General features: G+C 45.2%; 1 protein-coding gene across 1 annotated transcript in view; it reads right to left on the reverse strand.

The window, feature by feature from the left end:
- LOC124046967 (tau-tubulin kinase 2-like) overlaps positions 1-24,008 on the reverse strand; it is a gene marked incomplete at its 3' end in the record, with an annotated part of 51,939 nt that extends 27,931 nt beyond the window's left edge. The window contains exons 1-7 of the mRNA XM_046367716.1: positions 23,703-24,008; positions 13,844-14,023; positions 7,263-7,410; positions 2,711-2,784; positions 2,435-2,575; positions 1,686-1,790; positions 294-452 (exon numbers count right to left, since the gene is read on the reverse strand). Coding sequence (XP_046223672.1) covers positions 294-452; positions 1,686-1,790; positions 2,435-2,575; positions 2,711-2,784; positions 7,263-7,410; positions 13,844-13,915 — 699 coding nt within the window. The remainder of the gene's footprint in view (positions 1-293; positions 453-1,685; positions 1,791-2,434; positions 2,576-2,710; positions 2,785-7,262; positions 7,411-13,843; positions 14,024-23,702) is intronic.
- Positions 24,009-26,136: the final 2,128 nt, after the last annotated feature.

The raw sequence follows: 26,136 nt of genomic DNA on the forward strand, positions 1-26,136 counted from the left end.
TAGCTAATGTTACCATTACGAGTCATGTATCTAGCTAACGTTACCATTACGAGTCATGTACCTAGCTAATGTTACCATTACGAGTTATGTACCTAGCTAATGTTACCATTACGAGTCATGTATCTAGCTAACGTTACCATTACGAGTCATGTATCTAGCTAACGTTACCATTACGAGTCATGTACCTAACTAACGTTACTATTATGAGTCATGTACCTACGTATCCTGACTAGTTTGGCTGAGTCTGCTGATTGGTTGGTGTACAGGAGGGAAAATTCAGACAAGATTCTTACCTTGTCTTTGATCTTTCTCCATGGCAACTGTCCAACCATGAACTCCACCAGCATGTAGAAGAGGGACCACAGGTCGTCATGCCGACCCATCTCCTTGTTCTTGTGTGCGTTGACGGACGCATAGCGGACTGTGCCTCTGAACCCTGCTACTGGCCGAGGCTGGGGGAGAGAGAGAGACTTCACATCATGCTACTGTACGACTAACAAGGTAGAACCCTGCTACTGGCCGAGGCTGGGGGAGAGAGAGAGAGAGAGAGACTTCACATCATGCTGCTGTACGACTAACAAGGTAGAACCCTGCTACTGGCCGAGGCTGGGGGAGAGAGAGAGACTTCACATCATGCTGCTGTACTGGCCGAGGCTGGGGGAGAGAGAGAGAGACTTCACATCATGCTGCTGTACTAACAAGGTAGAACCCTGCTACTGGCCAAGGCTGGGGGAGAGAGAGAGAGAGAGAGACTTCACATCATGCTGCTGTACGACTAACAAGGTAGAACCCTGCTACTGGCCGAGGCTGGGGGAGAGAGAGAGACTTCACATCATGCTGCTGTACGACTAACAAGGTAGAACCCTGCTACTGGCCGCTGCTGTACGCTGGGGGAGGCCGAGGCTGGGGGAGAGAGAGACTTCACATCATGCTGCTGTACGACTAACAAGGTAGAACCCTGCTACTGGCCGAGGCTGGGGGAGAGAGAGAGAGAGACTTCACATCATGCTGCTGTACGACTAACAAGGTAGAACCCTGCTACTGGCCGAGGCTGGGGGAGAGAGAGAGAGAGACTTCATCATCATGCTGCTGGCCGAGGCTGGGGGACGCTGCTGTACGACTAACAAGGTAGAACCCTGCTACTGGCCGAGGCTGGGGAGAGAGAGAGAGAGACTTCACATCATGCTGCTGTATGCTGCTGGCCGAGGCTGGGGGAGAGAGAGAGAGAGACTTCACATCATGCTGCTGTACGACTAACAAGGTAGAACCCTGCTACTGGCCGAGGCTGGGGGAGAGAGAGAGAGAGACTTCACATCATGCTGCTGTACGACTAACAAGGTAGAACCCTGCTACTGGCCGAGGCTGGGGGAGAGAGAGAGAGAGACTTCACATCATGCTGCTGTACGACTAACAAGGTAGAACCCTGCTACTGGCCGAGGCTGGGGGAGAGAGAGAGATAGACTTCACATCATGCTGCTGTACGACTAACAAGGTAGAACCTTACACGACAATAGCACACAAACAGACATGACCAGTTTCCAGGACAGAGTTCGAAGCCTATTCCCAGACTAAAAAAGCTATTTCAATTTAGATTCACCATTAAGCAAGCTTTTTAGTCTAGGACTAAGCTTAATACCGGGAAACCCGAACACAGTGTCTAACCACACATGTGGGCAGACACTTACCGGTCGGACCTCTTGGCAGGAGTTAGTGAACTGGCGTGCCAAGCCAAAGTCCAGCATGTAGCAGGTCCTACAGGTACTGGGGAACCGGCCCATGGCAAAGTTGGACTAGGAGAGAGAGAAGGTGAAGAAGAAGAAGAGAGATAGAGAAAAAGAGAGGAAGGATTTTAATAGCAACTATCATAGTCTTGATTCTTGTCACTTTCTCAGAAAGAAAATGTCAAATTACTTAAGTTAAGTTAAGTTATGCCATTTAGCAGACGCTTTTATCCAAAGCGACTTACAGTCATGTGTGCATACATTCTACGTACTGATGATGATCTCTTCATTCCAAAAAGATATAGTCCCTAAGCACACACACACTCCACCCTCACACACACTCCACCCTCTCTCACACTCCTCACACTCCACCATCTCTCACACACACACCACCCTCTCTCTCTCTCACACCACCCTCTCTCTCTCACACACCACCCTCTCTCTCTCACACACCACCCTCTCTCTCTCTCACACACCACCCTCTCTCTCTCACACACCACCCTCTCCTCTCACACACCACCCTCTCTCTCACACACCACCCTCTCTCTCACACACACACACACACACACACACACACACACACACACACACACACACACACACACACACACACACACACACACACACACACACACACACACACACACACACACACACACACACACACACACACACACACACACACACACACACACACTCCCTGCCTGTCTCACTGGTTTGATGTCTCTGTGCAGGAAGCCAACAGAGTGGATGCTCTCTATAGCTTCTAGTGTCTGTCGTCCCAGTCTCAGGGTGGTGCTGACTGTAAACGTGCCCCGCGTCATACTGCGCCTCAGCTCTGCCAGGTTACGCCCCTGAAAAACACACCACCCACGTAGCCTACAGAATCACTACAAACACTTCACACTTAGTCACATCAGCTCACTGACATCGCTATAGAGAATTAGAGACGTTTAAACACACAAGGTGATGAAGAGGCTCATCCTTACCTGAAGCTCCATCACCACATAGTTGAAGCGGTCATTGCGGCCGCATCCAACAAAGCGACACACGTGTTCTTTACCTGGACGATACAATAGAACATAGCATCCTTTATGACATAGTATAATCACGGGGTACCTATGTTAAAGGTCCAATGCAGACGTTTTCATCTCAAAATCAAATCATTTCTGGGTAACAATTAATTACTTTACTGTGAATGTTTTCAATTAAAATGGCCAAAAATAAACAAAAATAGCTTCTTAGCAAAGAGAAATTTCTCAAGCAAGACTTTTGCTCGGACTGTTTAGAAGTGGTCTCAGTGGAAGGGAAAAACTGAAAACGATCTGTTATTGTCAGAGGAACTCTTGGAACTCTTTCATATTGGTCTATTAATTAACTGAGGGCACAAGTCAGTCCAAAACTCCATCCCACCAAAAAAGGCTGAAATTACAGGCAGTCTTTTCAAACAGCTCTTATACCAAAAGAGCATTATCATCATTTACAAAATATCACGGTGTTATTCCAACCTCATCGTGTGGAAATATACAGTGCCTTGCGAAAGTATTCGGCCCCCTTGAACTTTGCGACCTTTTGCCACATTTCAGGCTTCAAACATAAAGATATAAAACTGTATTTTTTTATGAAGAATCAACAACAAGTGTGACACAATCATGAAGTGGAACGACATTTATTGGATATTTCAAAGTTTTTTAACAAATCAAAAACAGAAATTGGGCGTGCAAAATGATTCAGCCCCCTTAAGTTAATACTTTGTAGCGCCATCTTTTGCTGCGATTACAGCTGTAAGTCGCTTGGGGTATGTCTCTATCAGTTTTGCACATCGAGAGACTGACATTTTTTTCCCATTCCTCCTTGCAAAACAGCTCGAGCTCAGTGAGGTTGGATGGAGAGCATTTGTGAACAGCAGTTTTCAGTTCTTTCCACAGATTCTCGATTGGATTCAGGTCTGGACTTTGACTTGGCCATTCTAACACCTGGATATGTTTATTTTTGAACCATTTCATTGTAGATTTAGCTTTATGTTTTGGATCATTGTCTTGTTGGAAGACAAATCTCCGTCCCAGGTCTTTTGCAGACTCCATCAGGTTTTCTTCCAGAATGGTCCTGTATTTGGCTCCATCCATCTTCCCATCAATTTTAACCATCTTCCCTGTCCCTGCTGAAGAAAAGCAGGCCCAAACCATGATGCTGCCACCACCATGTTTGACTGTGGGGATGGTGTGTTCAGGGTGATGAGCTGTGTTGCTTTTACGCCAAACATAACGTTTTGCATTGTTGCCAAAAAGTTCAATTTTGGTTTCATCTGACCAGAGCACCTTCTTCCACATGTTTGGTGTGTCTCCCAGGTGGCTTGTGTCAAACTTTAAACGACACTTTTTATGGATATCTTTAAGAAATGTCTTTCTTCTTGCCACTCTTCCATAAAGGCCAGATTTGTGCAATATATGACTGATTGTTGTCCTATGGACAGAGTCTCCCACCTCAGCTGTAGATCTCTGCAGTTCATCCAGAGTGATCATGGGCCTCTTGGCTGCATCTCTGATCAGTCTTCTCCTTGTATGAGCTTAAAGTTTAGAGGGACGGCTTTTCTTGGTAGATTTGCAGTGGTCTGATACTCCTTCCATTTCAATATTATCGCTTGCACAGTGCTCCTTGGGATGTTTAAAGCTTGGGAAATCTTTTTGTATCCAAATCCGGCTTTAAACTTCTTCACAACAGTATCTCGGACCTGCCTGGTGTGTTCCTTGTTCTTCATGATGCTCTCTGCGCTTTTAACGGACCTCTGAGACTATCACAGTGCAGGTGCATTTATACGGAGACTTGATTACACACAGGTGGATTGTATTTATCATCATTAGTCATTTAGGTCAACATTGGATCATTCAGAGATCCTCACTGAACTTCTGGAGAGAGTTTGCTGCACTGAAAGTAAAGGGGCTGAATAATTTTGCACGCCTAATTTTTCAGTTTTTGATTTGTTAAAAAAGTTTGAAATATCCAATAAATGTCGTTCCACTTCATGATTGTGTCCCACTTGTTGTTGATTCTTCACAAAAAATACAGTTTTATATCTTTATGTTTGAAGCCTGAAATGTGGCAAAAGGTCGCAAAGTTCAAGGGGGCCGAATACTTTCGCAAGGCACTGTATGTTGCTTGAGAAATTCATCTTTGTTAAGAAGCTATTTTTGTTTCTTGTTGGCCATTTTAAATGTTGAGACATGTTGGGGGATGGGAGGAGACATGTTGGGGATGGGAGGAGACATGTTGGGGGATGGGAGGAGACGTGTTGGGGGACGGGAGGAGACGTGTTGGGGGACGTGTTGGGGGACGGGGGAGACGTGTTGGGGGACGGGGGGGAGACGTGTTGGGGGACGGGGGGAGACGTGTTGGGGGACGGGAGGAGACGTGTTGGGGGACGGGAGGAGACGTGTTGGGGGACGGGAGGAGACGTGTTGGGGGACGGGAGGAGACATGTTGGGGGATGGGAGGAGGTATTGCAGGTATCAAAGTCAAAACTTTTATTTCCGCCTAACAACCTAGTAATTACGCCTCTGCCCTCTACCCAGACATAGCCCCACTCTGCCCTCTACCCAGACATAGTCCCACTCTGCCCTCTACCCAGACATAGTCCCACTCTGCCCTCTACCCAGACATAGTCCCACTCTGCCCTCTACCCAGACATAGCCCCACTCTGCCCTCTAGCCAGACATAGCCCCACTCTGCCCTCTAGCCAGACATAGCCCCACTCTGCCCTCTAGCCAGACATAGCCCCACTCTGCCCTCTAGCCAGACATAGCCCCACTCTGCCCTCTAGCCAGACATAGCCCCACTCTGCCCTCTAGCCAGACATAGCCCCACTCTGCCCTCTAGCCAGACATAGCCCCACTCTGCCCTCTAGCCAGACATAGCCCCACTCTGCCCTCTAGCCAGACATAGCCCCACTCTGCCCTCTAGCCAGACATAGCCCCACTCTGCCCTCTAGCCAGACATAGCCCCACTCTGCCCTCTAGCCAGACATAGCCCCACTCTGCCCTCTAGCCAGACATAGCCCCACTCTGCCCTCTAGCCAGACATAGCCCCACTCTGCCCTCTAGCCAGACATAGCCCCACTCTGCCCTCTAGCCAGACATAGCCCCACTCTGCCCTCTAGCCAGACATAGCCCCACTCTGCCCTCTAGACAGACATAGCCCCACTCTGCCCTCTAGACAGACATAGCCCCACTCTGCCCTCTAGACAGACATAGCCCCACTCTGCCCTCTAGACAGACATAGCCCCACTCTGCCCTCTAGACAGACATAGCCCCACTCTGCCCTCTAGCCAGACATAGTCCCACTCTGCCCTCTAGCCCGAGAAATTTATCTTTGCTAAGAAGCTATTTTTGTTTCTTTTTGGCCATTTTAAATGTTGAGACACATTGGGGGATGGGAGGAGACACGTCGGGGGATGGGAGGAGACACGTTGGGGGACGGGAGGAGACACGTTGGGGGACGGGAGGAGACACGTTGGGGGACGGGAGGAGACACGTTGGGGGACGGGAGGAGACACGTTGGGGGGGACGGGAGGAGACATGTTGGGGGATGGGAGGAGACACGTTGGGGGATGGGAGGAGACATGTTGGGGGACGGGAGGAGACACGTTGGGGGATGGGAGGAGACACGTTGGGGGATGGGAGGAGACATGTTGGGGGATGGGAGGAGACATGTTGGGGGATGGGAGTAGGTATTGCAGGTATCAATGTCAAAACTTTTATTTCCGCCTAACAACCTAGTAATTACGCCTCTGCCCTCTATCCCGACATAACCCCACTCTGCCCTCTACCCCGACATAGTCCCACTCTGCCCTCTACCCCTTGCATTTAGTTTAGGGTAGGAGGGTTGTGGTTTAGTTTAGGGTAGGGTAGGAGGGTTGTGGTTGAGTTTAGGGTAGGAGGGATGTGGTTGAGTTTAGAGGAGGCTTGTGGTTGAGTTTCGGGTAGAAGGGTTGTGGTTGAGTTTAGGGTAGATGGGTTGTGGTTGAGTTTAGGGCAGGTGGTTGATGGTTGAGTTTAGGGCAGGTGGTTGATGGTTGAGTTTAGGGCAGGTGGTTGATGGTTGAGTTTAGGGCAGGTGGTTGATGGTTGAGTTTAGGGCAGGTGGTTGATGGTTGAGTTTAGGGCAGGTGGTTGATGGTTGAGTTTAGGGCAGGTGGTTGATGGTTGAGTTTAGGGCAGGTGGTTGATGGTTGAGTTTAGGGCAGGTGGTTGATGGTTGAGTTTAGGGCAGGTGGTTGATGGTTGAGTTTAGGGCAGGTGGTTGATGGTTGAGTTTAGGGCAGGTGGTTGATGGTTGAGTTTAGGGCAGGTGGTTGATGGTTGAGTTTAGGGCAGGTGGTTGATGGTTGAGTTTAGGGCAGGTGGTTGATGGTTGAGTTTAGGGCAGGTGGTTGATGGTTGAGTTTAGGGCAGGTGGTTGATGGTTGAGTTTAGGGCAGGTGGTTGATGGTTGAGTTTAGGGGGCAGAAGTCAGAGGGAAGGTTAAGTACATGTAATTGGGGTTTACCCTGGAGTTTCTTGAGGACAGCCACCTCCATCTTGAGGACCTGTTTAGGCTGCTGTGCAGACTCCACCTTCAGAGCAACACTGACCCTGGTCAGCAGGTCCAACGCCTCGTAGATCTCCCCAAAGCCACCGCCGCCGATCTTCTTTGTCTATACACACATCCCAAGGCAAAGCGTAATGTCATAATGTGGAAAACATAGGTTAGTAGATTATTTTATTTTTCAATCTTCCCACCATCCAACCTTCCTCCCCCATTCCTATTTACGTTTCTTCATCTCTAATTAGTATCCACACACGAACACGAAACACACACACAGACTTGTGTTACACAAGCAGCTCAACTCAAAGGGATTAGCAGTGGCAGATGTACATAACATCAGCTCCTCCGTCAGTGCTAGGGTTAAATCATTTCCTGGTATCCCTTTTCACCCGGATAACCCAGTATTTCCCGCCAAAACTGGAAGTGTCATTCAGAAGCATTATAAAGCATATAAATGTGCCTGGATATGATTGGAACTTTGACTAGCATGACAATTCAAACATGATGCTACGTGAGCCTGATGAGACCTATATTAACCACATTTAATGAGCCCTACATTAACCACATTTAATGAGCCCTACATTAACCGCATTTAATGAGCCCTACATTAACCACATTTAATGAGCCCTACATTAACCACATTTAATGAGCCCTACATTAACCACATTTAATGAGCCCTACATTAACCACATTTAATGAGCCCTACATTAACCACATTTAATGAGCCCAAGCCCAAAAAAGCCCAAATGATTGTGCTGTTATCCAATACATACATGATACAGTGCCTTGCGAAATTATTCGGCCCCCTTGAACTTTGCGACCTTTTGCCACATTTCAGGCTTCAAACATAAAGATATAAAACTGTAATTTTTTGTGAAGAATCAACAAGTGGGACACAATCATGAAGTGGAACGACATTTATTGGATATTTCAAACTTTTTTAACAAATCAAAAACTGAAAAATTGGGCGTGCAAAATTATTCAGCCCCCTTAATTAAGGTAATAATTTGTAGCGCCACCGTTTGCTGCGATTAGAGCTGTAAGTCGCTTGGGGTATGTCTGTATCAGTTTTGCACATCAAGAGACTGAATTTTTTTCCCATTCCTCCTTGCAAAACCGCTCGAGCTCAGTGAGGTTGGATGGAGAGCATTTGTGAACAGCAGTTTTCAGTTATTTCCACAAATTCTCGATTGGATTCAGGTCTGGACTTTGACTTGGCCATTCTAACACCTGGATATGTTTATTTTTTAACCATTCCATTGTAGATTTTACTTTATGTTTTGGATCATTGTCTTGTTGGAAGACAAATCTCCGTCCCAGTCTCAGGTCTTTTGCAGACTCCATCAGGTTTTCTTCCAGAATGGTCCTGTATTTGGCTCCATCCATCTTCCCATCAATTTTAACCATCTTCCCTGTCCCTGCTGAAGAAAAGCAGGCCCAAACCATGATGCTGCCACCACCATGTTTGACAGTGGGGATGGTGTGTTCAGGGTGATGAGCTGTGTTGCTTTTACGCCAAACATAACGTTTTGCATTGTTGCCAAAAAGTTCAATTTTGGTTTCATCTGACCAGAGCACCTTCTTCCACATGTTTGGTGTGTCTCCCAGGTGGCTTGTGGCAAACTTTAAACAACACTTTTTATGGATCTTTAAGAAATGGCTTTCTTCTTGCCACTCTTCCATAAAGGCCAGATTTGTGCAATATACGACTGATTGTTGTCCTATGGACAGAGTCTCCCAACTCAGCTGTAGATCTCTGCAGTTCATCCAGAGTGATCATGGGCATCTTGGCTGCATCTCTGATCAGTCTTCTCCTCGTATGAGCTGAAGGTTTAGAGGGACGGCCAGGTCTTGGTAGATTTGCAGTGGTCTGATACTCCTTCCATTTCAATATTATCGCTTGCACAGTGCTCCTTGGGATGTTTAAAGCTTGGGAAATCTTTTTGTATCCAAATCCGGCTTTAAACTTCTTCACAACAGTATCTCGGACCTGCCTAGTGTGTTCCTTGTTCTTCATGATGCTCTCTGCGCTTTTAACGGACCTCTGAGACTATCACAGTGCAGGTGCATTTATACGGAGACTTGATTACACACAGGTGGATTGTATTTATCATCATTAGTCATTTAGGTCAACATTGGATCATTCAGAGATCCTCACTGAACTTCTGGAGAGAGTTTGCTGCACTGAAAGTAAAGGGGCTGAATAATTTTGCACGCCCAATTTTTCAGTTTTTGAAATTGTTCAAAAATTTTGAAATATCCAATAAATGTCGTTCCACTTCATGATTGTGTCCCACTTGTTGTTGATTCTTCACAAAAATACAGTTTTATATCTTTATGTTTGAAGAGTGAAATGTGGCAAAAGGTCGCAAAGTTCAAGGGGGTCAAATATTTCCGCAAGGCACTGTATATAGGCAGTGGTGGAAAAAGTAGCCAATTGTCAAACTTGAGTAAAAGTATAGATACCTTAATATTAAGTTACTCAAGTAAAAATGAAAGTTTCGACTCTGACAATCACCATATTCTTATTGGAAGACTCAACAGCCTTGGTTTCTCTTATGACTGCCTCGCCTGGTTCACTAACTACTTCTCAGATAGAGTTCAGTGGGTCGAATCGGAGGGCCTGTTGTCCGGACCTCTGGCAGTCTCTATGGGGGTGCCACAGGGTTCAATTCTCGGGCCGACTCTTTTCTCTGTATATATCAATGATGTCGCTCTTGCTGCGGGTGATTCTTTGATCCACCTCCACACAGACGTCACCATTCTGTAATACATCTGGCCCTTCTTTGGACACTGTGTTAACAAACCTCCAAACAAGCTTCAACGCCATACAACACTCCTTCCGAGGCCTCAAACTGCTCTTAAATGCTAGTAAAACGAAATGCATGCTCTTCAACCGATAGCTGCCCACACCCGCTCGCCTGACTAGCATCACTACTCTGGACGTTTCTGACTTAGAATATGTGGACTAGAGGTCGACCGATTAATCGGAATGGCCGATTAATTAGGGCCGAATTCAAGTTTTCATAACAATCGGAAATCAGTATTTTTGGGCGCTGATTTTGCCGATTCTTTTTATTTATTTATTTTTCATACACCTTTATTTCATCTTTATTTCACTAGGCAAGTCAGTTAATAACACATTCTTATTTTCAATGACGGCCTAGGACCGAGGCAGAACGACAGATTTTTACCTTGTCAGCTCGGGGGATCCAATCTTGCAACCTTACAGTTAACTAGTCCAACACTCTAACCACCTGCCTCACGAGGAGCCTGCCTGTTACGCGAATGCAGTAAGCCAAGGTAAGTTGCTAGCTAGCATTAAACTTATCTTATAAAAAAACAATCAATCAACGACTGTCGTTGCTCCAATGTGTACTTAACCATAAACATCAATACCTTTCTTAAAATCAATACACAAGTATATATTTTTAAACCTGCATATTTAGCTAAAAGAAATCCAGGTTAGCAGGCAATATTAACCAGGTGAAATTGTGTCACTTCTCTTGCGTTCATTGCAAGCAGAGTCAGGCTATATGCAACAGTTTGGGCCGCCTGGCTCTTTGCGAACTAATTTGCCAGAATTTTACGTAATTATGACATAACATTGAAGGTTCTGCAATGTAACAGGAATATTTAGACTCATGGATGCCACCCATTAGATAAAATACGGAACGGAATAAACGTTTTGTTTTCGAGGTGATAGTTTCCAGATTTGACCTAAGGCTCGTATTTCTGTGTGTTTAATATAGTTAAGTCTATGATTTGATATTCGATAGAGCAGTCTGTCTGAGGGGTGGTAGGCAGCAGCAGGCTCGTAATAGTCAAAGGTGTATGGTTTAGAGAGAAATAGTCGACGCGTTATAATTCCTGTAATAACTTGAGGCTGAACTTGAAAGGGTTTCCTTCGTTATTTTACCGTTCATGTCTTCCATAGAGAATGTCTTGATCTACTTCAAATAAGGTCTGTGTTTCGTTCTTAAACCGCTTCTTTTCATGTCTTCCATAGAGAATGTCTTGATCTACTTCAAATAAGGTCTGTGTTTCGTTCTTAAACCGCTTCTTTTCATGTCTTCCATAGAGAATGTCTTGATCTACTTCAAATAAGGTCTGTGTTTCGTTCAGGCTTAAACCGCCTCTGCGTTTTGATACCCGTGTAAATCTCACTAGGATAAGGTAACGATTTTCTAAATATTTTCATAAATCCACTCTACATTTTTTAAAATCTTCACTTATATTTAGCCAATATTGATCAGAGTAACCTTGTCCTATGGATATCTACACAGTTATAAAATTGGCAAGGTGGTGTAAGCCTACATGAAACACAGACCTTATTTTAAGTGAATCTAAAAATATCCTATGGAATAAATGAATGAAGGAACCGCTTTTCAGATTTTGCTAGAAGGTGTCATGGGAATTATGACTCGCACTTTGGTAGTCAATTCTTACCATGTCCATTATTAAAATAGGATTTCCCACATATAGAAATTACAGATTTTGTTTTCAACATTCATCACAAGTAACTTAAACTCTTATTTTTATTCAAACAGTTGAGAGTATTTGTCTCCTATGTCACGCCCTGGTCGAAGTATTTTGTGTTTATCTTCATGTATTGGGTCAGGCCAGGGTGTGGCATGGGTTTTTGTATGTGGTGTGTATATATTGGGATTGTAGCTAGTGGGGTGATCTAGCAAAGTCTATGGCTGTCTGGAGTGGTTCTCAATCAGAGGCAGGTGTTTATCGTTGTCTCTGATTGGGAACCATATTTAGGCAGCCATATTCTTTGAGTTTGTCGTGGGTGATTGTCCTTAGTGTTCTTGTTCCTGTCTATGTGTTAGTGTACACAAGTATAGGCTGTTTCGGTTTTCGTTACGTTTATTGTTTTTTTGTAGTGTTTGTATTTAGATTCGTGTTACGTTTTTTTATTAAATCATGGATCGCAATCTACACGCTGCATTTTGGTCCGACTCTCCTTCACCACAAGAGAACCGTTACATCCTAAGCAGACTCTACAGTATCATTGTCACTTCAGAGCTGTGTGTGTGTTTAACAGATGGCAGAGAAAAGCAGAGCACCAGTGTGGGACTATTACATGGAATAGTCCCACACTGGTAGCAAGCACTCCAGCAGGTATATTTTACTGGTCATCCATCCCCAAAGCCAACACCCCCTTTGGCCGCCTTTCCTTCCAGTTCTCTGCTGCTAATGACTGGAACGAATTGCAAGGTGTCTTATTTGTGATAAAGATGTAAGCATGGGGTCAGCAACGGCTAAATTAAAAAATACCACCAACCTGTGAAATCACCTTAAGAACACCCATCCAAAGTTAGTATTAAGCTAAAAATCAAAGTGTTCATTGTTCATTCAGTATTGTTGCAATTGTCATTATTACAAAAATGTGTGTGTGTATATATATACACACATTTTAAATTTTAAAAATCATGGCACCCTGTCTCTGGTAGCTCTGGCCGGGGGACACGGGCACACACACACACACCACAGCATGGTAGAGAGGATGGAGAGGAGCAGCCAGGGGGATAGCGCTGGGAATAGCACACTGAGTGGCTACAAATAGCTTCTCTCGCTTTATTAACTTCCAGTCCACTTGGTGGCAAGGAGCTGCATGTGCACTGCACACATGGAGCTGACCCCTGTCCAGGTCAGCAGGTGAGATGGACAAGATAAAGACATGGGGGAGAGTGGAGCCAATTCAGTGAGAACAAATACAGCTGTGTTGTGATGTATTGGTGCTTGCTGAGGAGGTACAAACATGGCATAACAGAATGGTCACTCACTCACTCACACAGTGGTGTAAAGTACTTAAGCAAAAATACTTTAAAGTACTACTTAAGTTGTTTTTTGCAGTTTCTGTACTTTACTATTTATATTTTTGACAACTTTTACTTCACTACATTCCTAAATAAAATAATGTACTTTTTACTCCATACATTTTCCCTGACAACCAAAAGTACTCTTAACATTTTGAATGCTCAGCAGGACAGGAAGATGGTCCAATTCACACGTATCAAGAGAACACCCCATGTCATCTACTGCCTCTGATCTGGAGGACTCACTAAACACAAATCTTTAGTTTGTAAATGATGTCTGAGTGTTGGAGTGTGCCCCTGGCTATCCGTAAATAAATAACAATAAGAACATTGTGCCTGTTGGTTGGCTTAATATAAGGAATTTGAAATAATTCATACTTTTACTTTTGATACATACGTATATTTTAGCAGTTACATTTACTTTTGATACCTAAGTATATTTAAAACCAAATACTTTTAGAGTTTTACTCAACTAGTATTTTACTGGGTGACTTTCACTTTTACTTGAGTCCATTTCTATTTACTTTTACTCAAGTTTGACAATTGGTTACTTTTTCCACACACTAACACACACACACACACACACACACACACACACACACACACACACACACACACACACACACACACACACACACACACACACACACACACACACACACACACACACACACACACACACACACACACACACACACACACACACACACGTACCACTTTCCATCGTTCCTTGACCAGGACAAGCACAGTGAGGATGTCAGCTTGGTCCATCGCTGCAGCACTCATCCCGCCTGCGGTGGACTGCTGCTCACTGTGGTTCTTCCTCTACTACCACTCCTGCTAACTACCACCAGCCGTATTAGATTGGGTCGGGCATCAGGTTCCTGTAGAGACCTAAACAACAGGCCCGGGAGAGAGGCAGAACACACGTAAGACCACCACCGCCACCACAATATACTGTGGTCTGTTGAATATAATAATGAATATAATGAACTCTAGTTAATGAAGTATCTGTAAGTATCTCTGGATAAGAGTGTCAGCTAAATGATTCAACTGTAAATGTAAACTGTATGGAAAGTTCCAAACCTTTAGACATAACTTTGACTGAGGCTCCCTCAACACAGGACTAACATCAAATCAAATGTATTAGTCACATGGGCCGAATACAACAGGTGTACATCTGTTGTTGATGAAAAGTACTATATACACAGGGGTTAAAGCTCAAATAATCCCATGACTGAAACTTAAATCGACCTGATTGATTGTCTGGGGCCATGTTAACCTCCTCTTTCATGTCAGAAAGTCCTGAACATCATGCTTTTAGGGAAATAGGATTATATTGTACATGTATTAAACTGCGAGTTTGAGCAATTCCAGTCTCCTTGCTTAGAGGGTATGGTGTCCTCCCCAGGATCACTTTTATGTAGAGAAACTGAAATGCTCAATTTAACCTCTTAAAATATAAAGTCCCCATATTTGGGGACCCGCTTAGATTTTTTTTTATTCAATTCATTCTGGTATGAGAACGGTAGCCCCTATCTGCAAAAGCAGGGTATCTGTGGAAAGCTGAGTATCTTGGCTATTGGTCTGTGTCTGTGACATCATGGGAAAATCAAAGGAAATTAGCCTAGATCTCAGAATCAAAAATGTAGACCTCCACAAGTCTGGTTTATCCTTGGGAGCAATTTCCAATGTTTTATTTATTTTACCTTTATTTAACTAGGCAAGTCAGTTAAGAACAAATTCTTATTTTCAATGATGGCCTAGGAACAGTGGGTTAACTGCCTGTTCAGGGGCAGAACGACAGACTTGCCAGCTTGGGAGTTTGAACTTGCAACCTTCCGGTTGCTAGTCCAACACTCTAACCACCAGGCTACCCTGCCGCCCCAAATGCCCGAAGGTACCACGTTCATCTGTACAAACAATAGTACACAAGTATAAACACCATGGGACCACACAGCCGTCATACCGCTCAGGAAGGAGACACGTTCTGTCTCCTAGAGATGAATGTACTTTGGTGCGAAAAATACAGAACAGCAAAGGACCTTGTGAAGATGCTGGAGGAAACAAGTACAAATGTATCTATATCCACAGTAAAACAAGTCCTATATCGACATAACCTGAAAAACCGTTCAGCAAGGAAGAAGCCACTCCTTCAAAACCACCATAAAAAAGCCAGACTACGGTTTGCAACTGCACATGGGGACAAAGATCATACTTTTTGGAGAAATGTCCTCTGGTCTGATGAAACAAAAATAGAACTGTTTGGCCATAATGACCATCGTTATGTTTGGAGGAAAAAGGGGGAAGCTTGCAAGCCGAAGAATACCATCCCAACCGTTAAGCACAGGGGTGGCAGCATCATGTTGTGAGGGTGCTTTGCTGCAGGAGGGACTGGTGCACTTCACAAAATAGATGGCATCATGAGGGATGGAAAATTTGTGGATATATTGAAACAACATCTCAAGACATTAGTCAGGAAGTTAAAACTTGGTCGCAAATGGGTCTCCCAAATGGACAATGACCCTAAGCATACTTCCAAAGTTGTGGCAAAATGGCCATCACAAAGCCCTAACCTCAATCCTATAGAAAATGTGTGGGCTGAACTGAAAAAGCACGTGCAAGCAAGGAGGCCTACAAACCTGACTCAGTTAGAACAGCTCTGTCAGGAGGAATGGGCCAAAATTCACCCAACATATTGTTTGAAGCTCGTGGAAGGCTACCCAAAACGTTTGACCCAAGTCAAACAATTTAAAGGCAATGCTACCAAATACTAATTGAGTGTATATAAACTTCTGACCCACTGGGAATGTGATGAAAGAAATAAAGGCTGAAATAAATCATTCTCTCTACTATTATTCTGACATTTCACATTTTTTAAATAAAGTGGTGAACCTAACTGACCTAAGACAGGGAATTTTTACTAAATGTCAGAAATTGTGTAAAACTGAGTTTAAATGTATTTGGCTATGGTGTATGTAAACTTCCGACTTCAACTGTAGCTACATGGGGGGGGGTATCAAATGAATCCTTAGGTTGGTAGGAACAAATCTAGCCTATTGCCATGTTACCTGATGATGTATGACTTAATGGCAACATCGAATGTCCACGGAGTGACTATATCTTTGCGCATCGCAAATATGACTTTGCCTGCTTACGCGCCGTAGGCATCCGTTACACAGGGGACTGGCTACTATGGCACCTTGACAGTACTGTAGCCAATGAGATAAGCTTTCCAGGGATATGCAGTTGACCTGGGTGGAACGAAGCAAGGCCTAGAAACTTGAACGCACCGAGCACGCTACATTACATTGTAAACAGATTTCATCGCTTTAATTTCATCGCTCTAGCATAAAGGATGGCTTCTCAAGGGATGAAAAAGGTAAAACTAAGAATATCGAACAAGAAGCTAAAAAAAAGGCAGCTATGAATAGAAGCTTTGAACAAAATACTGGTTCAAATCGCTCGGCCCACAAAGATTGCTTTCTAGAAGGATTGGATCCACTTTATTTTCATGACTTTATATAGCTAATTTACTATATGTATTTCCTTGTCTGTTTTTTGTGCTTTGGATTTAGTGTGCGTAGGCCTATGTAACAAGTCATTTCAATGTCATTGAATTACAAAGTAGTTATTTTCGGTTTCATATTAGTTCTAAGTTTCATCCTTGTAACTTTAGAAAGGCCAGTAAACTCTCATGGCCATTGGAGAGGCCACTAAACTCTCATGGTCATTGGAGAGGCCACTAAACTCTCATGGTCATTGGAGAAGCCACTAAACTCTCATGGTCATTGGAGAAGCCACTAAACTCTCATGGTCATTGGAGAGGCCACTAAACTCTCACGGTCATTGGAGAGGCCAATAAACTCTCATGGTCATTGGAGAGGCCACTAAAAACTCTCATGGTCATTGGAGAAGCCACTAAACTCTCATGGTCATTGGAGAAGCCACTAATCTCTCATGGTCATTGGAGAAGCCACTAATCTCTCATGGTCATTGGAGAAGCCACTAAACTCTCATGGTCATTGGAGAGGCCACTAAACTCGCATGGTCATTGGAGAGGCCACTAAACTCTCATGGTCATTGGAGAAGCCACTAAACTCTCATGGTCATTGGGGAGGCCACTAAACTCTCATGGTCATTGGAGAAGCCACTAAACTCTCATGGTCATTGGAGAGGCCACTAAACTCTCATGGTCATTGTTTATTTGTGGTCTTCACCTCTGTCTTTGTCTCCAAAGTGTTACTGTTTGCATTGTGTGTGTACTTCACACCTTCTATGTTCACTGTACAGATAAAGTTGAAGCTTGGTGTTTTTACTTTACAGTAATGTGGTTTTGTAAATGTAGTCAACTGTAATTCTGTGTGTCTTTATAACAATGTAGCCCTTTATTTTATTTTAAGAGTCGAGGATGCAGAGGATTTGGATAATGTTTGGGAGCCACCCCTCCCCAGCAAGCGCCCCCGAACGGCCAAGGTCTTCACCCCCCTCTGCTATGTCAATCACCCGTCTGATGGTTCTACATCCACTTTTCATTGGAAATGAATGTACTTCTTGTGTACCAAAACGCAATAAGGCTGTCGGTCTGATAGAGGCGTAAAACCATGCTTGAAACTCCTGTTGTAAAACTGCATTTGTAAATGGATGCCACACGCGCAATTGAAGGATCAGAGAAATAAAACATGGTAGCAATGGAACACTTGGATTCAAAGGCCAAAACTGCTTTCTAAATTGTTTTCCAGCAATTGTATGAAGAATTGTTGTGCTTGTCAATATACATGTTTCCCTCCTATGGTTCTCGCAACTTGAATGCGCCTCGAGAGGAACATTCATCTTGCATAGGACACACAACAACAAGCCGACTAGGTAAATAGGTCAACTATTCTACTATAGTTTTAATAACAATATTACATGGCAAAAATAGTACCACTGGACCGTTCTATCCTGAGTGATACATCACAGCCTTTGAAAGACTTTGCCAGCGGAAACAATGAGCTCCTCACCGCTGTCTGAGTTGAGCGCTGCTGTGGTACGCATTATAGACTATTTAATTCCCTTCATCTGAACATCGGAGTGTCATCAACAATCATGCATGTCAGTTCAGTGCCCACATCGTAACAGAGATTTTTTTTATTTGGGAATATATTTTGTAGAACAGACATGCTTCTGTCTAGATTAACCTATGTCATATCCAAACCCGTGTTGCGGATCGACACTGATCTCAAAAAAGACCTCTTCAGAATCCATATGACGGAAATCCTTCGCAGTGACGGAGAACATTAAAAACTGGGTGTGCAGAAGGAATGTCAAGGAGCCTGTGGAAATGATAGCTAATGACAGTTGAGGCCTAGGCCTGTGGAGATGATAGCTAATGACAGTTGAGGCCTAGGCCTGTGGAGATGATAGCTAATGACAGCTGAGGCCTAGGCTTGTGGAGATGATAGCTAATGACAGCTGAGGCCTAGGCTTGTGGAAATGATAGCTAATGACAGCTGAGGCCTAGGCCTGTGGAGATGATAGCTAATGACAGTTGAGGCCTAGGCCTGTGGAGATGATAGCTAATGACAGCTGAGGCCTAGGCCTAGGCCTGTAGAGATGATAGTTAATGACAGCTGAGGCCTAGGCCTGTGGAGATGATAGTTAATGACAGTTGAGGCCTAGGCCTGTGGAGATGATAGTTAATGACAGTTGAGGCCTAGGCCTGTGGAGATGATAGTTAATGACAGCTGAGGCCTAGGCCTGTAGAGATGATAGCTAATGACAGCTGAGGCCTAGGCCTGTGGAGATGATAGCTAATGACAGCTGAGGCCTAGACTAGTCTGCATGTCACAGTAAAGCAGTCATGATGAGTCATGATGAGATGATAGGCCTACTTCCATTCCTATTAGTCTGAGCAGTCACACACACACACACACACACACACACACACACACACACACACACACACACACACACACACACACACACACACACACACACACACACACACACACACACACACACACACACACACACACACACACACACACACACACACACACACACACGTCAAGTCAACACGGTAAATAGGAGTCATTAAACTAGGGGAAACACCTCCAATGTTTGCTAATCTAATTCATTAGTGGGTTAGAGCAGCCTCAGCCTGGTCTATTGGAGCAGAGACGTCCTCCTCTATGGGTGACTCAAATGGTGCCCTATTCCCTATGAGCCCTTGACAAAAATAGCGCACTATGTAGTAGAGGTCGACCGATTAATCGGCATGGACGATTCAAGTTTGTATAACAAACGATTACAATGCAATCCACGAGGAGACTGTGTGGCAGGCTGACCACCTGTTACGCGAGTGCAGCAAGGAGCCAAGGTAAGTTGCCAGCTAACATTAAACTTACCTTGTAAAAAACAATCAATCATAACATAATCACTAGTTAACTACACATGGTTTATGATATTACTAGTTTAACTAGCTTGTCCTGCGTTGCATATAATCAATGTGGTGCCTGTTAATTTATCATCGAATCACAGCCTACTTCGCCAAACGAGTGATGATTTAACAAAAGCGTATTCGCATCAGGGTATATGCAGCAGTTTGGGCCGCCTGGCTCGAAGCAAACTGTGTGAAGACCATTCCTTCCTAAATAAGACCGTAATGAATTTGCCAGAATTGTACATAATTATGACAGAACATTGAAGATTAGGCTGGCAATACTATAGTGCCTATAAGAACATCCAATAGTCAAAGGTATATGAAATACAAATCACATAGAGAGAAATAGCCCTATAAATACGACATTAACTACAACCTAAAACTTCTTACCTGGGAATATTGAAGACTCATGTTAAAAGGAACCAGCAGCTTTCATATGTTCTCATGTTCTGAGCAAGAAACTTAAAAAATATATTTTTTACATGGCACATATTGCACTTTTACTTTCTTCTCCAACACTGTGTTTTTGCATTATTTAAACCAAATTGAACATGTTTCATTATTTATTTGAGACTAAATAGATTTTATTTATGTATTATATTAAGTTCAAATTAAAGTGTGCATTCAGTATTGTTGTATTTGCCATTATTACAAAAATATATGTAAAGAAATAATATTAAAAAATGCCAGATTAATCGGTAGCTGCTTGTTTTGGTCTCCCAATAATCGGTATCGGTATTTGCATTGACAAATCATAAATCGGTCAACCTCTACTATGTAGGGAATAGGGTGCCATTTGGGATGCTGACCTCTGGAGATTAAAGGAGTGTCTGATTCCCTAACTGCTGCTGCCTGAGCCTGGCTGTTCAGTCATCTCTCTGTTTAAAGCCCTAGAGCCTAGCCATGGAGCCTAGCACTGGAGCTTAGCCCTGGAGCCTAGCCATGGAGCCTAGCCATGGAGCCTAGCACTGGAGCCTAGCACTGGAGCCTAGCCATGGAGCCTAGCCATGGAGCCTAGCCCTGGAGCCTAGCCCTGGAGCCTAGCAATGGAGCCTAGCCATGGAGCCTAGCCATGGAGCCTAGCCCTAGAGCCTAGCCCTAGAGCCTAGCCATGGAGCCTAGCCCTGGAGCCTAGCCATGGAGCCTAGCCATGGAGCCTAGCCCTAGAGCCTAGCCCTGGAGCCTAGCCCTGGAGCCTAGCCATGGAGCCTAGCTCTGGAGCCTAGCCATGGAGCCTAGCCATGGAGCCTAGCCATGGAGCCTAGCCCTAGAGCCTAGCCCTAGAGCCTAGCCATGGAGCCTAGCCATGGAGCCTAGCCATGGAGCCTGCCATGGAGCTCTGGAGCCTAGCCATGGAGCCTAGCCAGCCCTGGAGCCTAGCCATGGAGCCTAGCCATGGAGCCTAGCCATGGAGCCTAGCCCTGGAGCCTAGCCCTGGAGCCTAGCCATGGAGCCTAGCCATGGAGCCTAGCCATGGAGCCTAGCACTGGATCCTAGCACTGGAGCCTAGCCCTGGAGCCTAGCCCTGGAGCCTAGCCCTGGAGCCTAGCCATGGAGCCTAGCCATGGAGCCTAGCACTGGATCCTAGCACTGGAGCCTAGCCCTGGAGCCTAGCCATGGAGCCTAGCCATGGAGCCTAGCCATGGAGCCTAGCCATGGAGCCTAGCACTGGATCCTAGCACTGGAGCCTAGCACTGGAGCCTAGCCCTGGAGCCTAGCCCTAGAGCCTAGCCATGGAGCCTAGCCATGGAGCCTAGCACTGGATCCTAGCCCTGGAGCCTAGCCCTAGAGCCTAGCCATGGAGCCTAGCCATGGAGCCTAGCACTGGATCCTAGCACTGGAGCCTAGCCCTGGAGCCTAGCCATGGAGCCTAGCCATGGAGCCTAGCCATGGAGCCTAGCCATGGAGCCTAGCCATGGAGCCTAGCACTGGATCCTAGCACTGGATCCTAGCACTGGAGCCTAGCCCTGGAGCCTAGCCCTAGAGCCTAGCCATGGAGCCTAGCACTGGATCCTAGCACTGGATCCTAGCACTGGAGCCTAGCCCTGGAGCCTAGCCATGGAGCCTAGCCCTGGAGCCTAGCCCTGGAGCCTAGCCATGGAGCCTAGCCCTGGAGCCTAGCTCTGGAGCCTAGCTCTGGAGCCTAGCCATGGAGCCTAGCCCTGGAGCCTAGCCCTGGAGCCTAGCCCTGGAGCCTAGCTCTGGAGCCTAGCCCTGGAGCCTAGCCCTGGAGCCTAGCCCTGGAGCCTAGCCATGGAGCCTAGCCCTGGAGCCTAGCCCTGGAGCCTAGCTCTGGAGCCTAGCCATGGAGCCTAGCCATGGAGCCTAGCCATGGAGCCTAGCCTTAGAGCCTAGCCCTGGAGCCTAGCCCTGGAGCCTAGCTCTGGAGCCTAGCCATGGAGCCTAGCCCTAGAGCCTAGCCCTGGAGCCTAGCCCTGGAGCCTAGCCATGGAGCCTAGCTCTGGAGCCTAGCCATGGACGCTAGCCATGGAGCCTAGCCATGGAGCCTAGCCCTGGAGCCTAGCCATGGAGCCTAGCCCTGGAGCCTAGCCCTGGAGCCTAGCCCTGGAGCCTAGCAATGGAGCCTAGCAATGGAGCCTAGCAATGGAGCCTAGCAATGGAGCCTAGCAATGGAGCCTAGCCATGGAGCCTAGCCATGGAGCCTAGCCCTGGAGCCTAGCCCTGGAGCCTAGCACTGGAGCCTAGCCATGGTGCCTAGCCATGGAGCCTAGCCCTAGAGCCTAGCCATGGAGCCTAGCCATGGAGCCTAGCCATGGAGCCTAGCCATGGAGCCTAGCCATGGAGCCTAGCCCTGGAGCCTATTTTATTTATGTTTTATTTCACCTTTATTTAACCAGGTAGGCTAGTTGAGAACAAGTTCTCATTTACAACTGTGACCTGGCCAAGATAAAGCAAAGCAGTTTGACACATACAACAACGGACTTACACATGGAATAAAACAAACATACAGTCAATAATACAGTACAAAAAGACTATATACAGTGTGTGCAAATGATGTAAGAAAAGGGAGGTAAGGCAATAAATAGGCCATGGTGGCGAAGTAATTACAATATAGCAATTAAACCCTGGAATGGTAGATGTGCAGCCTAGCCCTGGAGCCTCCCCTGAGAGCCTAGCCCTGGAGCCTCCCCTGAGAGCCTAGCCCTGGAGCCTCCCCTGAGAGCCTAGCCCTGGAGCCTCCCCTGAGAGCATGGTGATAGTCAGAAGTGAGTAGGCATGATAGTAGTGAATGATGTTGGGGTTGTCTCTCAATATCTTAACCTCACTAAAGTACTTGCAGACTACTGTATTGCTCAATTGCTGTATAAAGAATGTATTGATTGTATGCGAGATTCTGTACTGTAAAATTGGCCTGTTGATAAGCTATTCTTCTCAACTAATGAGTTGCTCTGGATCTTGAATCACAAGCTATGAATTAAGTATTGTCTGTACCACACATGACTATGCAGCTACAGTACTCCCTCTCTCTCTCTCACACACACACACACACCCACACATGTCAGTTTAACATAACCATAATATGACGTGAGTGATTGATTAGAAACAAAGCTATGGAGTTACTGTCAAAAATAATGTCTGTTGACAGAAATGGCTGTCTGTCATACTGGTGCTGCTATACCGCAAACGAACAAGCTCGAGACAAATATATCCACTAGCATTACCAGAATAAAAATGTTATGACGACAATGCACGATATAAATTCGCTCTACTAACAGTCAGCTGTTACAAAGTAATAACCACATAAGTAAGTAATTGGTGTGTTACAATGTGTAACCACCGCGCCTGTGTTGTTGCTTTACGAAGCTGCGTAGCTAGTCTAGCGTTGCTACAGCACATTTACGATTGCGCGTACACGCACATTGATTGCACACACGGGCTATACTAGAGTGCCTCTTTGCATTTAGCTATTGGTTAGCATAAAGATAATCAACCTACTAAGGCTATGGGGAAACTGCGTTCTAAAATCTCGATGCATCTAGTTATGGGACGACCTTGGCAGCGATAATACATTGCGTCAGTCCTTTTAAAATGTAGCTAATGTGGCCTACTGCATTCGTGCATGTTGACGTCAGCCAATGTTAGCTAGCTAGCTATCAGGGTCCGTTTGCATAGCTGCGGTGTCCATACCTTGACCGCTCCGATCCTTGATCCGAAAGGAGCCGGGCGTGGTTACAAATAATCCTCTATGTTTGTCTTGACGGAATGTTGAGACATTGGGTGGAATTCCACAGCGGGCGCGTTATTATGCAACGTTGATTCTGCAGCTGAGGTTTACATACAGACATGTGAATTCAGCAGTGACATAATGAGTTTGATTTAATCGTCCCTTTTCTACTTCTCTCTCCCTGTCACCTCAGCATCTCTCTCTCTCTCTATCGCTGCAGATCCCTGACGCGACTAACGGTATCAGCCAAGCCTGACTGCGCGCTCGTTCACGATCATATCCCCCTCGCAGCAAGCTCGCTATGTAAACGCATTCGTGATTTAAAGCGCTAGTGCAAGTGTAATTATGTTTCATGAGCATGGCCGCGCCCAATATTCCATAGGAAGTTCCCGGAATTTAGTTACTGTTACTAGGTCTTGCAAACCTCATATTACAATGTCACCTCCTCTATTCTATTCTGGTGTATTTGCATGTAATTGTTTTCATCAAGATAAAACAGCGTTGTAGATTTTGGTGCAACATGCCAATATCATGTGTGCTTTGGTATTGTCTCTCTACCACAATTTTAAGAGTTCTTGTATTAACAACCACTATTCACTGAATATTTGCTGACAGCTCAGAAATATATATTTTTAGGGGTAAATACTTCAAAGGAGCTTGATAAGAATGTTCAAAACTGCTCATATAGTTTTTGGAGCCAATCCCAAACAACTACATCTACCTCACTTGATTATTGCTGACCTGTTATATGAGCATGTGCTAGGTTTTCTCACGGTGCTTACACCTATCTATTTGTACATTCATTTTCAGAAGTGAAAGACGTCCCAAGGATCCCGGATTTCACTCATCGATTACGTACCCATGCACAAGACAGTACAATATACAACTCTGTTGTATTTCCTTTTAGCTACATCAAAGCATAATTTGAGAGGAGTCGTTTCGTGTGTAACAGTTAGCTCGATCTAGTTATGATCGCCAATGGAAATCAAACGGTCTGAAAGCCAACTAGTAGCTAATGTGTAGCTAACGGGGCTAGCATACCGTGCGTTCATGTTGCTCTCGCCAGTCCTGGCAGTATTCTGTCCAGTAGATTCCCACCGCCCTCTCGTCACTACAGGATGCCCAAGCGCTTCGGAGCGCTAGTTCTTGTCGGACTGGCTCTGGCGTGCTTAGCTTCCTGGGTGCTGGAGAGCTATGACACCCCCCCCCCCCCCCCAACGCAGGCTGTCTACACCGAATTGGGCAATAAATGTCTATATTTGTACATGGCCAATCAGTTGACTGGAGTAGATTCTAGAATGAGGTAAAGAACCCGCAGACCTACAGATATGTGAATTTCACCTCAAAGCTGAGCAGTCAGTCACTTCACTGCCCCTCCACTGGTATTGAATTAAAAACACTATTATCTACAATACAACATTCATATGTCTAGCTTTCTACCAACCAGCTCTCTATGGCAGCCCAATTCACATTTTTTTCTTTACTAATTGGTCTTTCAACCAATCAGATCAGCTCTGAACAAGATTTATTTATTTTACCTTTTACGACAGATTTGTACCTTGTCAGCTCGGGGGTTTGAACTTGCAACCTTCCGGTTACTAGTCCAACACTCTAACCACTAGGCTAGCCTGATGTGAAAAGATCTAAAGTGATTGGTCAAGACCCCCTCAGGTAACTACTCCTTGATCTGTGCTGATGTTTCCATCACCCCTGGACCCAAGCGGCCGGTCAACTTATTTGGCATTCTCAACCTGGTAGAGGATGCCCACAACCAGCCCAACACTAGCCTGGTCCCAGAACTGTTTGGCGTGACAACAACCATAGAAGTTGGCTGTAAAGATCTGGGACCAGGCTAGCTCAACACATCTGAATAATATTTCTACTCCACTCTAATCTATTCCTACTCCATGTCATTAACTTAAACATACGACAGACATTGCGCAGGGGTGGGCAACTCCAGTCCTTGAGGTCCTGATTGATGTCACACTTTATCTCCTTCCCTAGCAAACAAAGCTGATTAATGAAATTGCATTCTAAACTGAAGATCATGACTGGGTGATTATTGGAGTCAGGTTTGTTAGCTGGGGCTGGGGAAAAATTATCTTTATATAACTCCATACAGGACAGTACCAGATGGATCTGTTGGCATCCTTCAGGACTGAGAGCCACAGCTGGAACCAGTCCATCTGGTTTGGCCACTATACCACTTCAACTGTTATCTCCCCTCCTCCAGGGGTGAAAGGGGTGATGAGGTAGCAATATCAAATCAAATCAAATTTTATTTGTCACATACACATGGTTAGCAGATGTTAATGCGAGTGTAGCGAAATGCTTGTGCTTCTAGTTCCGACAATGCAGTAATAACCAACAAGTAATCTAACTAACAATTCCAAAACT

This window comes from Oncorhynchus gorbuscha, linkage group LG10, assembly GCF_021184085.1.
Source record: "Oncorhynchus gorbuscha isolate QuinsamMale2020 ecotype Even-year linkage group LG10, OgorEven_v1.0, whole genome shotgun sequence".
NCBI lineage: Eukaryota > Metazoa > Chordata > Actinopteri > Salmoniformes > Salmonidae > Oncorhynchus > Oncorhynchus gorbuscha.